Genomic DNA, 15,826 nt, shown 5'->3' with positions numbered 1-15,826 from the left:
AATTACAATTAAATGGTTGTATATCGATTACGTTTTTTTACTTCTTTAAATGACAATTAAATGGTTGTATATCGATTAAGTTTTTACTTCTTTAAATGACAGTTAAATGGTTGTATATCGATTACGTTTTTTTACTTCTTTAAAGGACAGTTAAATGATTTATATCGATTACGTTTTTTTACTTCTTTAAATGACAATTAAATGGTTGTATATCGATTAAGTTTTTACTTCTTTAAATGACAGTTAAATGGTTGTATATCGATTAAGTTTTTTTACTTCTTTAAAGGACAGTTAAATGGTTGTATATCGATTAAGTTTTTTTACTTCTTTAAATGACAGTTAAATTTAGTAAACGATATTGTTAGACATGACATTTGTGATCTAGAACACACAAAAAAAGGAAGACTTCATGCATGTACTTCGGAGTAACATGAACAAAGATGCCTATTGGTGCATAGCAAATATCTTCCCACTTGCCGAAGGATAACATACCTATAATAATAGCAGTTTGTTTGAAGTTAAGCACAAAGCTACACAATGGGCTATCCCCGCTCTGCCCACCACGGGTATCGAAACCCGGTTTCTAGCGTTGTAACTCCGCAGACATACCGCTGTGCCACTTGGGGGCAATAATTTATTTGTTTGAAGTTAAGCACGAAGCTACATATTGGGCTATCTGTGCTCTGCCCACCACGGGTATCGAAACTCGGTATCTAGGGGAGGCGATAATAGCAGAGTTGAGATGTTAAATATTACATAATGCGAAATTTTCAATAACGCTTAGTTCTATTGTTCTATAATTAGTTTTACTTAGTTGATTGAGAACTATGAGTAGATGGGCTCAATATGTTCTTCTCATCTTATAATAACTAAATTTGAATTGGCACACCTCTCTCAACGTTTTTCCATACCTGTTTTTATAAATTGATTAGCATAACATATCTTTTTTCAATCAATATCCAGGTGTCACCTTTATTTTACTTAAACACTTAAGTATAGTTTCAAATATACATATATTTATCTATTTCTAAAGTAAAATATCCCTAACACCTTTTCACATACACTCTCGCCATCAGCTACATTGTACCGGAAATGCGATGCTTACAACAATACATAGAGAAATAGACTAAACATTTCCTAGAAAACCGGATGACCTTCATGATGTCATTAAACTCCCTTTATATATATATCACTCATTCGATTACACCATCATTCCCGGTTTGCCCCTGAAGAAGAAACGTCCGCCTTTCGAAAGCGCTCGGATTATAGGGTTTTCATTCATATGTATATATATATTTAGCTTCAATAATTTCTATGTATAATACAGAGCGACAACCTGACAATTCATTGGAAGTCAGTTTCTTATATAGAGATTGGCCGTTCCTCTTTACTACTAATAATACTCTTAAAGTCCTGATTTGACAAACCAAGTTTGTAAACATATACAATTGTGAATGTAATACAGTTCTTTTCAACGAAGTTAATTTTTCTGCCACCAAAGTTAACTGCATAAAGGAAAATAGCTTAATATTCCTTCCTCACAGCAAATCGTGGACTAGTGGTTAGCATGCAGGGTTGCATATCGGAAGGTTCAAGATTTGCGTCGCGATCCCGCTGAACACGACCCGTACTTTCAACTGTGAGTTATAAGAGTTGACAGTCAATCCCATTATTTGGTTCAAAGTTGGATAAAACCCTTGTGATAGCGGCTAAATGCTTCTGACTGGCTTCCTCCTTTCTGGTCAGTAGCAAAATTGGGGATGGCTATATCTAAATCCTATTGGGGTCTTTGATTTGACCGTTTAGACCAAGTCCACTTAATGATCCGATCCGATTAAGAATATCAATACCTTCCTCATTCTGTATGAACACTACAGTAATGCCAAGTTAACTAAAACATTAATAATGTACACTAAGTAATACTAGTTATCTACTTTGACATGTTAAGCTTGAAACATTTACATATATTTTATGTGTGATTCTATAAGAGATAATAACTACGGGTACCTAGTGAGCAATGGTGTCTTATTTATAAACAAATGTGTTACTAGTAGACACTGCACTGGGAAAACAATGCAAGGTCAGTATTTAACATTAAATTTAAGTAAAAAACGACTCTGTAAAGAATGGAATGCTACCGTAGTGAGCATTAGATCCTGATTGGGAAATGTGTGCTATTCTTGAGTAATGGTGGAATATTTGTGTTTAGTAAGAAATGGTGTGTTATTCTTTCATGGGCATGCTGGTGATCTCCTATGTTCATTCATTGTGTGTATGTTGAATTGTTTGTTTGTCTACAAACTCCTCCCACGATTTGAATCTAGCAGGACTAAACTTGGCCTGCAGACTAGGGGTGGCTCTAAGGGGTGTTATTATCTATATGGAATAACCCCCCTTATCAAGGGGATGCCAAAACTTGCCCGGGTCGCTGAAGCCAAATCTGGCATTGGATTTTATGTTCCTGTCCCTCTCGGGATCCTGGGTCTGTCACGTTTGAAAGTTTCATACCCCCTCTCACAAGCTAATGGGACCAAACGCGTGCTCGAGTACAGATGACGGTGTCCTACCAGGGTTTGTTTTCGGGTACGGAACTCCTTTTAGTTAGCTATATAAGTAACTGGGGACAGTAAGTTTCTGTGAATCATGAGGACCCTTTGAAACCCCCAGCGGAGCGAGAGTTTTTATGCTAATACTAAAATTATAATGAATAACCCACGTGTTGTTCATGACTGTATTATTAAAACCTATCGGTTGCAAATGAGTCAGTATTGAAAATTAACTCAGGTATACTTCTCCCATCTTAGTAGAATTGGTTGTGTACACGAGGAGTTGAAAAATCCTAAGTTTCACCCACTAACGTGCACTGCATATCAATATTTCAATTCGTGAATTTTGTCTAATCACCCGAGACTGACTATTCAATAATGATGTACAATACATTTAATCTCTAAGAATTTCTACAGTTTTAAACTTATTAGCATAATTCAAGTCTCTGATTTAAAATACATTATTATTCCAGTCGTTGATATTTCATTTTAATTACGCTTTATCCAACATTTCTAACGTTAGAATAATACATGCATATACTGTAGATAGATGTATAGTAAAAAATGGGGTACAGTCTATGATTGCTACATAATAGATCTATAGGTATTTATTCATTCAAACATATCCCCTCAGGAAGTTTTATTAAATGTTTATCAACTCTGGTTTTAAGAATATTCGTAATGTACTTTAGTATTCGCTTTTGAATTAGGAATACATGCATACATACAGATCGTTCAATGGTGGTGAATTACAACAAGACTCTTAACAAACTGTTTAGATAACTTAAGAGATAATAGTTGTGATAGGTGAAGAATTCTAACAGAAAAATATACATATAAAGATGTAATTTTCTTCTCTAAAGTAATTTGAGCATGTTACTTTTTATAGTGTAAGCATAGACCTCCCAGTGGGTCAGCGGACTCTCAACGAAGTGGACAGAGCTCGGGTAGTCCATTATGGAACTTTGCGCGAAAACAAACAACAATATATTTTACCCAGAGGGGTCTCCTAACAGCGACATAGGTAAAAAGTGTGTTACTCTAACTGTTTCAGTGTGTGTGTGTGTGTGTGTTTTAATTTCGCGCAATGCCACACGAGGGCTATCTGCGCTAGCCGTCCCTAATTTAGCAGTGTAAGACTAGAGGGAAGGCAGCTAGTCATCACCACCCACCGCCAACTCTTGGGCTACTCTTTTACCAACGAATAGTGGGATTGACCGTCACATTATAACAGCCCCAAACGCTGAAAGGTGTTTGGTGTGACGGAGATTCGAACCCGCGACCCGCAGATTGCGAGTCGAGCGCCCTAACCACCTGGCCTTGCCGGGCCAAACTGTTTCAGAGCTGTTACAGTGTCACTACACCCTAAAAAAAAATCCCAGGTTTTCGCTTTGAAAGTTTGATAACTCTATGCCTAAGCCATTTACGCAAGTATAAAGTGTTAAAGCGAAAATGTTTTTTAGAATATTTGAATATATTTTTAAGTTTACAGGGAATCGTCAAAAAGTAACGCAGTGAACGATAGGGCGGAGTCTCGAGATTCCATACTGTTCCCTATAGGGTTAGATTTCACCCAGGGGGTTGTCTTGATAGATTACAGTTATTTTACCACAGAAATCCTTAATCGTACGATCACGTTAAAAATCCAAACAACAAGTCTAAAATACCATAAAGTCAGGAGACGAATTTCTTGGTGTCACTGAGGAAATAGAATGTTATACAATACTTACTACAGATTCTGACACAAGAAATATGTGTTTATGTGGTTCCACATCAAAAATGAAAGTTTTAGTATCCACTTAGAGATTACACCCGATGCAAGTTTTTATTTTGTTTTCCTCGTTTTGTTTGCTTTGCTTTGCCATTGGCACTTGCACTTTCGTATCACCTCCAGAGGCAGTTTATCGAACCTACTATAATTTATAAAGAATATACTAATCCTTTCTTTTTTTTACAAGATAAAAAACAGTTTGGTAAAACAGAAAGAGTTCCAGTCTTCTTATACGTATTCGTCTTGAAGCGAAACGACCTTGAACTACAGTTTATAAATGAAGTAAATAATAATTTGTACAGCAGTGTTCCGTTTATTAGAACAAAATATAACTGAGGAGTTGGTTGAAATGAAATAAATTATTTGTAATAAAGAGTATTAAAAAAAAGTCCAATACCTTATCAAAACAACCATAACAGACCTTAAAATACCGTATATATATATATATATATATGGTGAGACAATTGTCCTCGTCAATGACTTCAGTTCGTACCACTGCTGAAAAGCCATTTTAGTTTTACATAAAAACTCTGGTTTGTAATGGGTGTCCTTGGAGTCTACTGGCAGTATAATTGCTTTTAATAAAACCGTCTTTATGGAAGAACGAAGTTATTTTCTCACAACGATCAATATCAAACAGCTATTGGCTAAGCACTTCGTACATTGTTTGTCAGGAAATTTGTAATTTGTCTTGCACCATTGAAAATTCCCATTTTCAACCTTGATAAGAAAACAAATTACATGGAAAATTATGAAATGCCAGAAGTAACATATCATTCAATGTAGTTGTATATTTTGGGAATAAATGAAAACTGAGACCAAGTTGAATGTAAGTTATTTGTTTGTTTAAATTTTTCGCGAAATGTTACACAAAGGGCTTTCTGTGTATAGCCGTCCCCAATTTTAAACTGATAGACTAAATGGTTTGTTTGTTTGTAATTAAGCACAAAGCTACACAATGGGCTATCTGTTCTCTGTCCACCACGGGTATCGAAACCCGGATTCTAGCGTTGTAAGTCCGCAGACATACCGCCGGGCAGACTAAAGGGAAGACAGCTAGTCAACATCACCCACCGTCAACTGTTAGGCTTCTTTCTCTTGTCTGACCGAATAGTGAAATTTGACAGTTTGAGCACAAGGCCACGCCCAGCCCGGGTTGTGAATGGATACTGCTATATGCTTGACAGCTTCTCTAACCAACTAATTCAAAAGAGTTAAGAATAAAGGTTGCGACATTTAAGTCCAATAGCTTATTTGGTTCGAGGAACTTATGGCAAGAAAAGACACGTATCGAATCCTTCTCAATAGCATTTAGCTACCTTTTTTGTAAACATTAATCCTCTCGAAATGTAGTACGTTCGCAACGTTGTTCACTTTCTACTCTAAAAAAAAGTTTATAAAATTTAATGGGAACTTACTATAGAACAGATTGAACTAGTTCGAATAAAGCTTATAGAAACCACCTGAGCAATTGATAGAAACAAATAAAACTTTCGAGAAAATAAATTCATTTAACACTCTTCACTTACTCACTAGAAATGTACAAGGGGAAACAAACTCCTTGTTTTTATACACTTAATTGGCCAAGAACATCTTCTGTAAAAGAGAAAAGTTAAGTATTAGTTAATATTAAATAGTTAACATGCATTCAGCTAATTATCAAGCGACAATAAGTTTACCATTATTATAGACTTGAAAAGTGTCTTTTTAGAATTTTGGCATTCCTCACTAGATGGCGATAGTTTTATAAAATAATAATAATAATAAGTAATCAAACTTAACCATGTGATTTCTAGGTAACGCTTCAAATCTTATTGGACATTGCAGAATCTACTATCCACCATAAACATCTCAATTTGTTTCCTTATTTGTGGTTGAATACAAAGGAGTATTTGTGTTGTGCCCATTGCGGGGACGTAACCCCGAGTTTTAGTGTTATAGGATATCCAGCTTACCGCTAAGCTGCCGAAGGTCAACAAGTGAATAAGAGTTTGGGATCAATTTTTGTTATTAAATATCGTTTTTCTTTTCTTTTATATATTTACTGATCTTTTGAATTTTAACGTCACAAAACTTTACGATAAGATTTGATAACCATAATAAATAATAAGAATAACTAAAATAAACTGAAATTCAACGAATATTCACCAGATGCATTACAATCCAACTTACAGTTGATGGAGACAACGTGAAAGATTTCAGTGTACTTTATACAAACAAATATACAACAATAAAGAAAAAGATACAACTCTATGAAAATAGGTTATGGTTCATCTTTAAATGTTTTCTTCTTCTCTCTTTTTTTAATGCATAATGATATATATATATAAATACATTCTTGAAGTTTTGTCTTAAACAGAAACTAGTATTTGATAGCTTCAACGTAAAGGTCATCCTGGACTTCTTGGAACAAAAGGTCAAATTCCAAGGCGTCTAGACGGTATCACCCCATACTACTAGAAGTTTTCAAGGAACAGTGCTTTGCGTGCACTTAATATCTAAAGGTACTTAAAATTTTAGTGTAACCCATTTATAACTAATAATAAAAAGGAAGATGATTTAACAAAATATTTATGTAATATTGGCAATACGTAATAATCCCGATAAATATAATTATGGCTTTTTGAATTAAACTCAGCATACTAGCGAAGACAAAATATTATATTTTTATTTTCATTTCTATAAATGAAAAAAGAAAGTACATTGGATAAACTTTAACTAGTGTTATTTATTTTTAAACATATTTAATTTATACAAGGAGTGTATTATATGTTTGTATATTTGGAAAATATGTGTATTTAAGTAATTCATTTCTGTTTAGTTGAACAATGATCTTTGAATGTTTCTGTTATAGATTCTCTGTAAAATTATATCCTGAAGAGTGAGTGGCCTTTGAAGTTATGAAACCAGTCGAAGAATTTAATAAAGAAGAGAAAAAACATTAGAGTGTTGTTTTTTTTTATTCGTATTCACAGGTGAAAATATGTGTGTTTTGGTTATACCTATAATACCTGTTGGTTTATTCCAAATAACGTTTGAAAACTAGATCAGATTTAAAGATTGTATTACTTGAAAGGATGCACCCTAACGGCAAAGAAGAAATTAACTTTAAGGATTCAATTGTAAAAATGAAAAACAAATGTTTGAGGGTTTCTTAGAGAAATTATATAGAGCTTTTTTAAGTGGATGCAGAAAGAATAATAATTAATAGAATGCATGAAGAAACGTTATGATCAACAACATTAAAGATTTTGCTGGAAGAGATTCAGGCAGAAAACAAATTTTTGGAAATAAATTATTATCTCCATTAAACAGTGAAAGAAAAGTAATTTGACGGTATTTTGTTCGATGTAGATGAAAAGAGAGAAAAAGTGGAGAAAATGGAAACAAAAGGAAATGGGATTCATGGAACAATTAAGAAAGACAGAGAAAATTCAGAGAAATTATTACAAAAAAAGAGGTAAAGAATCACATAGGTTGATAATATAAAAGAAGAAAAGAATTCATACTGCAATACAAGAAAATGGAGAAAAAATAACAGATACAGTAACAACACTAGATAGAATCATAGAGGTGTTGCTACAAGTATGTTCAAAGTCAACAAAAAGTACAAGGACAGACAAATATAAGATTTATACAGAGAAACCTCAATAGGATGGAAGATATGAGGTATGGAAGGAGAAGAAGAGAGCCTGCACGAAAGACCTATGATTTAAAAAAAAACTGTGACAGAATTTCAAAAATCTTTCAGATAGACAGGATCAGAATATTTTGAAAATTGTTGATTTAACAGAAAATAATTTTCAAGAAAATGGAATACAGTTATTACCGAAAGGATTAACATTTACTCCCACAATTAAAACTAATAAAATACAACTGGCAGAATATATATATATGAATTCAATAGGAAATTAAGACTTAAATAATATTTTTAAGAAGTTTCAAATAAACATGAGTCCCTAGTAAATGAGAAATCAGATTTTGATCCTGTTCAAGAAATAAATCTTGAACTAAAGTTAATTTGTCAAAAAATTAAATTATTCTATGTTACTTAAAAATAAAGGAAAGATAATTTAACTTTAAAAGCGGATAAGAATAAAATACGGGTAATTATTACCCAACAATTCTACAATCAGACGTTTTATAAACATAAATAGTACAAAGGATTACCAAAAAAATGGGAGGTTTAAATATACTGAGCTGTATAATTTTCATAAAAGAAAATTTAGGAATTTTGTTGAAGAATTTAAGGCGATGTTAAAAAAAAAAGAGACAAATATTTTATTTTAAATAATTCAGAAATTGGGTACTTTTATGTACTTCATAAGATCCATAAATCAAAAGCCATTAATGAATATATTCATATTGGAAAACCTCCTAATATTTCGGGAAGACTAATCGTAGGAGTAATCAAAAAAATATTGAACATTTAAGTGACCTTTAGGACATATTAATAGAATCTTTTTATCTCATATTCCGAGTATTATTAGGGATGGTTTTGAATTGCTTGAAAAATTGCCAAAACACTTGGACGAAAATCAGATTTATTTATTTCGATGTAGTAGCTCCATATCCAAGAATTGAACATGATTATGGACATAAAGCTGAGGAATGTTTTCTATATAAATATGAAGAATTAATTCATTCCATGTTTAATAAAGGCTTTATCTTGAAAGGTGTAGATATAATCTTAAAAAATTGTGTTTTTAACTTATGTTGTTGTTGTTGTTTTTGAAGTTAAGCACAAAGCTACACAATGGGCTACCTGTGCTCTGGCCACCACGGGTACCGAAACCCGGATTCTAGCGTTATAAGTCCGCAGACTTTTACTTATGAGAAACACATTTTTCATCAAGAATTTGGTACAGCAATGGGCACAAAACTTGCTCCAACTTACGCTAATGTCACCATGGGATTTTTTCGAACTACAATTATTTAATGTACTACCCATTAATTTTGAAGAAAATTTTATAGTTCACATGAAACCTTATCTTGGAAGAAAAGTTTAGACGATTGTTTTGTAATATGGAAAAATACTCAAAATATTAATACGTTCGTTGGGATTTTAAATTCGATGAACAAAAAGAATAAGTTTACCTTTGAAAGGAATAATAAAGCTTTGTCCTTTATAGATGTGTTGGCAAGTGCTTCACCAGAAAAGGAGATTGTTACTGATATTTTCTTATAAACCCACAAATTCATATTAATACGTATATTTCTCAGTAATTATGCCAAATATTAAATGTTCCTGGAAATCATGCAAGTTGATTATGTCGTTGTTAGTTTCCATTGAGAAAACGAGAGTTAACAGAGTAACAGAATTAAAAAGATTCTAAGTTCAGTTACGTTAAGAGTTTTTGAAATTGCTAAGAATAACATTTTAAATAAAAAACATCTAAACAGAGATTTATAAACCTAAAGAGAGTATTATACTTTTCGTAATGACTCATTTTTCAAACAGACATATTAATATTTCATTGGTTAATACACAATTGAAACAAATACTAGATAAGAAACTGAAAGATGTGTTCGAAAATAATAACAAATATTTTGTCATGAGGACAACTTAAAATTTTGTATAGATTATTGAATAAACATAAAGTAAGAGATTTTCCTAAAGAAGGTATTTGCAGTTGTGAAAGTAAGAACTGTGATTTATGTAAGTTGGGTTACATGAAAACTACAAAAACAATAAAGAACAATGATATAGTTACTTTGTTTTTCATTAATAACCCATTTAATTGCAATTATAAGAACGTAATATATCTTTTATAATGTGTAAATGCTGGTGAATTCTATGTTGTTGAAACAGATAATTTAAGATTCAGGATACATTTACATAAATTCCATCTTAGATGCCCCGCAAATAAGCCCACTATATGCCAACAAAAATTTTAGTTTAAAGAATGTATTTTGAGAAAATTTTAAATTCTAGAAAAACCATATTTTCATGTTTTCCCTTTTTGGAGATGTAATGTAAATCATAAAAGATCATTTTTCGAAAAGTAGTTCATATTTGTTTTTGGCGCCACTTTAAACAGATAGAGGTAAGATGGCGGAAGTAGCAGTTGTTATGTAAAGTTATTGTTTGTAGCCAAGCACGAAGCTACAGAATGGGCTATCTGTGCTCTGCCAACCATGAAACTATTACTAAATATTACAAAATGGACAATAAAGTAAGTAAGGGGCGTTAAATCATGAAATATTAAGGAATATATTACATTTCTATAATAATAACAATAAAAAGTATAATTAGAATAAGACATTAATAAAAAAGGAAAGTACACTGGATAAACTTTAACTAATTGTATTTATTTCTGAACATCTTTAATATACTTGATTTAAGCAAAAAGGGTATTAGGCGTTTGTACATTTGGAAAATATATGTATTTAATTTGATTTATTTAAGTTTAGTTGAAAAATGGTATTTGAATGTTTTTGTTATAGATTTGCTGTGAAATTATATCCTGAAGAGGGACCTTTGAAGTCACGAAATCGGTCGAAGAAATCAATAAAGAGGAGAAAAAACAGAAGAGTATAATATTGAACTGTTTTTTTTTTTTAGCTGTAGTACCCGTCCCCTAGACGGAAGTTATGTAAATTGATGATTAATTGTTTGTTTGTTTCGAATTTCGCGCAAAGCTACACGAGGGCTATCTGCGCTAGACGTCCCTAATTTAGTAGTGTAAGACTAGAGAGAAGGCAGCTAGTCACTCACCGCCAACTCTTGGGCTACTCTTTTACCAACGAATAGTGGGATTGACCGTCACATTATAACGCCCCCACGGCTGAAAGGGCGAGCATGTTTGGTGTGACGGGGATTTCGAACCCTCAGATTGCGAGTCGAGCGCCCTATCCACCTAGCCATGCCGAGCCTGATGATTAATGAAAGATTATCTTAGAACATGAAAAAGTTGCTTTCCTTATTTCTAACTGTAAAAAAAACGAAACAAAGCGCCCACTAAAACTAAGTAAACACAAACTAACAAAACTGAAAATTTGTATGCACCCCTGCATGGACCTAACGAACCTCCATACATTTTGGTGAAGATCCATCCACACCCTGTGAAGTAGTTACATGGATATACAACAGGTAACAGACAGTACTACTATATTTATATAGATATATATATATATATAAGCTTAGTGTTTTTATTACTTCAGACATTGAAGCGTGAGTTGGTTAAATTTCAACTCCTGAAAATTAATAAAATACATGAGTTATGTTTTTTCAGTTATTTAGTTATCTCATCATGAGAAATAAATACATGTAACATTTATATTGCACAAAAAGCACAGTATTATATCTTCGACTGAAAAGAGATTTTCGGTTTTTTTTGGTTAAATTATTAAAACTAAATATAGATTTACCGTATGCTATTGCTGAGCGGCTCTTAACATGACAGAAATGCTCAACAATTACTTTTCGCGGTGGGCGGTATAAGTACCTCAGAACTTTGGCTCTGAGTGGAACCAAGAGTGCAACACAATTAACCTTTTTTAAAGTCCATGAAATATTTTAAATTGATAAATTAAGTTAAATTTTTCCCGTCACTGGGGACGAGTACTTTTGCGTGTAACATTATAATATAAGCTCGGAGACAGACATCACCGACAACCATTCATTGCTGAATTACTTGATTATGTGATCTATTGTATCACGTGTTTGTGTCTTATGTTGACGTTCAGTTCTAACCGACTTTGCACAATGTCATAAAATAAATTCGCGGGCTGACTAGCACAGTTAACAAGGCAGCATATGTAAATGATTTCTAAAACTTTTAAGTAAAATACTACACTAGTGTTAGACAAGAGACTCAAATAGCAAAGCAAAAACGCAAGAATAATAATAGTAATAAATATAGTGGTTTCTGGAGAACAAAGAGTTAATTAAGAACAACCTGATAGCAATATAGCGCAGGATTATGATGTTTTAATTTGAATAAAGAAAAATACTTGAACTGGATTATTCTCAAATGTTTGAAGTGTACGATATTTAAGAAAAACACCCGATAATGTTAATGTTCCAATACGATAATTTCATGTTTTAAATCTGGCAATACTGCTGACAGATACAAACGCATTAAAATTTCAACCTAATTTTCTATTACACGTCGTGGTCAGAGTTTTTAATTGTTCATTGCTACTTCATATTTTTTAAGATTTTTAAAAGTATTGCCAAATAACTTAATATCATTGTGGGATATGTTTTTATTGTTTATGTTCACTAGAGGAAATTTGTTCTTTGACATAAGTAACAATTAGTGAAACCTAGCAATTTCATGAAAGTTTAGGCCTTTTTAAGATTCTTGTAATACCTAGAGAACTAGTACGATATAAAGGTGTCAGAATGAATAAGTTAGACAGTGAGAGCTTGAAGGTTTCTTCGTCTGTGATTCAATTGGTAAGCTATTCAGTCAGCTGTTATCGATCCATTAGCGAAGAAATTTTGCAATTTAGTCGTGCATTAGTTTCGAAATTTCTGTTAAACGTTGTTATTTGTAAAGTTAGGCCTACCAGTGAACGTAATCTGTAACAAACGTTATTGAATAAATAAATTCATTATCGTTACGTGGACTGGACTTTGAAATATTTTTACAAATAATTCTAAAGACTCCGCCCAGCGATAGAAAACGTTACAACACTGGTGTAAGAATTAGGATTATTTGGTGAAAATAAAATGAAACTTTGACAAAACTTCAAGATGACAAAACAAGCACAATGAGATCCAAAATTTGCAGATGATGATGAAACAGTCAAAATAAGAACAAGAAGAGAGAGACAAAAATTAGAAAATCAAAACAGAAAATTTTAAAAGATCAAGAACAAAGAGACAAAAATTAGAAGATCAAAACAGAAAAATTTAAAAGATCAAGAACAAAGAGAAAAAAATTAGAAGTACAAGACAGAAAATTGAAAGAGATCAAGAAGACAGAGATAGAAAATTAAAAGACCAAGAAGTAAAATTTTAAAGAAAAAAGCGGTAAGAATGAGAAAGTTAAGAGAAGAGTTTGAAAAAAGAGTTATAATATCTAAAGAAGAAATTAAGAACAAAAATAAATATGCTTGAAGATATAAGATCGGTGAAGCTATTGGAGATATACAGAGGGATTATAAGAATAAGATTAACAAGTACAGAAAAACATCAACGAAGTACAGAAAGGCTATAATGACAAAACTGAAAAAGTACAAAAAGATTGTAAAAGCATGAAGAATGAGGTATGAAATGAATAGATAAATACAAAGCTCAAGCCAGCCACATCTCTTTTTGCATCCACCCAAGAATTCCACCCTAAGACATCATTTAGTATAAAATATTGAACAAGAGAGCCTATTCGGTCTACACCTGCCCACCACAACTGCTGTGCCATCTGTGACTGCAAGATCTTCCTGGACTATTACAGTCATGACACAATCAATTCCAGTTCTGGATTTTAATTAGGCAGTTCAACAACAATCCCCAATCAAGAAACAAATGGACTATGTTGAAAATACACCTTGGGATGCATATCAGATTGAATTAGAAATCATTTCCCAATTAAACAGGTAGAATCGTGAACAACAAGATAATCGTCTTACTTCTCACTTTAGAGGATTAGCTTTAATGACGTTAAGCAACGTTCCAGTTGAAAGCCATAACAACTATTAGGTGTTGGTAGCTAGCTGCCTTATTCAACAAGTTTGGAGTGACACACCAAAAGGAAGTATCCAAAGCAAAGTTTAGGAGCAGATTACTAAATTAAAAGGATACCTTGACCAAAATTGCAGAAGATTTGAAAAAGCTTGGCCAATTATCACACCTGGATGCTCCTCATGAAATGACGAATTTGTTGGCATGTAACCAATTCATAGATGTCATAACAGATGAGGACATGCAAATTAGGTGGAAATTTAGTAGTCGTACAACTTTAAAAGAAACTATCCAGTTGGTCCTGGAAATTGAATCCATTCAAAGTCACAAATAAACAGCTAAAAGTACTATCTGGGATAATCAGATTAAATAGTACTGAAAAAATTAACTCTCCCTGGCAATACTCTAGAAAAGCTGAAAGGATTAATTAGAAAACTAGTTACACGGAATGGAAGAAATATATCACAAGAAAATGGATGTTTCGTGTGTAACTTGAAAGGGCGTGTTGCCAGGAACTGCAGACAAAAGCATGTATGGAATAAAATCTCCTCCAAAGGATATCAGAAAAATAAAACTGTTATAAATTTGGGAAACATAGCCATTATAGCCGGGAGAATAAGGAATCAGCAGCTGTTAATAAATCAAGGAGAAAATACTATAAAGATGAATTTTTGAGACAAAAACATATAAAATGAACAACAACAAAAAGCTAACCAGTCATAAGAAAATTAGTTGGATATATGGGGAAAAGCTCAGATGAAGACACTCCACCTGGTCAAAATGAGATACAACTTTCATTGTTTAAACAAACCAGTGCACAATTTCATTGATGGGAAGCTGTACAGTGTGTTGATCAACACTAGTTCTACAGTTACAATTATTTGACTAAATTTGGTACTGAAATGATAGAAATTGATTACAAATATGAATAAAAAAGTTGGTTGATATGACCAGAAAGCAGAAATAAAGTTATAAAAAGAGGAAATTTGGAAGTTATACTTACTGTAAGAAGTATCTCTGCATCTAATGATGTGTGGATAATTAACATCAAGGGAGAACACCTATTTGGAAACGACTTCATGTGGTAAAGTTGGATTTCAGTGAGTTGGCATGTTATGGATGTACAATCTCAGCTGCAAGAGAGGACAAACTCCGAAGTTAAGCAAGGTCCATATGTTGTACTGAAAAGAATCAATGGCTTGGTTAACAGAATTGAGAAGGACAGGTGGTTCAAGCCAAATATCATCCACCATGATCATCCTTGAATGTACATCAGCAAGAGAACAGCCAACTGGGTAACGTCAGAAAATAATTTTACAGTAAAAAGTCAAACTGCTGAAGGGTGCAGGTCTCCCATCGAGACCACGTTCAGATGATCACCAAGGATAGAGCCACCAGTGAATTAGCTTGACCATCTACCAAGAGAGAACTCCCTTAGTGGCAGGACAGCAAGTGATGATAAGGGACAAGGGGTCATATTGTTACGTATGATAATTTCAAAGGGTCTGAAATTGAGTTAGTTGATAAATTTAACTTTAGTAGTTAAATTCTAGTTTGGATTTAGTAGTTAAGTAAAAGCCGATATATAATCAGCTTATGATATTTGCCAACAAGATTGATACACACAGTTTTCTTTTTTAACACAAATACGTTTTAATATACACACAACAATACAATTTGTAATAACAGTTATTACAAATAGTCATTACAAACAATTATTTATAAACAAAAGTTTCACAAACTTACAAGCAATATAAAGTCTTCTTTTTAGCTTGGAACTTCCTTGATATCTTATCGAGGGTTCACGATGAGCGAGTTGATATGAGTTGTTATAGGTACGATTCGCTTAACAGGGAGCTAGCTACCCTGTAGTCTTTA

General features: G+C 32.8%; 1 protein-coding gene across 2 annotated transcripts in view; it reads right to left on the bottom strand.

Annotated features, from left to right (window-relative positions):
• The window catches only part of LOC106459887 (iroquois-class homeodomain protein IRX-6-like), an 87,656-nt gene that overhangs the window by 64,309 nt on the left and 7,521 nt on the right, over positions 1 to 15,826 (bottom strand). The window contains exon 1 of one of the 2 annotated variants that reach the window (XM_022386460.1): positions 14,952 to 15,018. The exons of the other annotated variant lie outside the window; for it this stretch is intronic. Coding sequence (XP_022242168.1) covers positions 14,952 to 14,996 — 45 coding nt within the window. The 5' untranslated portion in view covers positions 14,997 to 15,018. Of the gene's footprint in view, positions 1 to 14,951; positions 15,019 to 15,826 lie in introns of those variants that run through there. 2 annotated transcript variants of the gene reach the window in all.

This window comes from Limulus polyphemus, unplaced genomic scaffold (genome assembly GCF_000517525.1).
Source record: "Limulus polyphemus unplaced genomic scaffold, Limulus_polyphemus-2.1.2 Scaffold675, whole genome shotgun sequence".
Classification (NCBI taxonomy): Eukaryota; Metazoa; Arthropoda; class Merostomata; order Xiphosura; family Limulidae; genus Limulus; species Limulus polyphemus.
The sequence above is the reverse complement of the archived record's forward strand: the minus strand, read 5'-3'. Positions and strand labels throughout refer to the sequence as shown.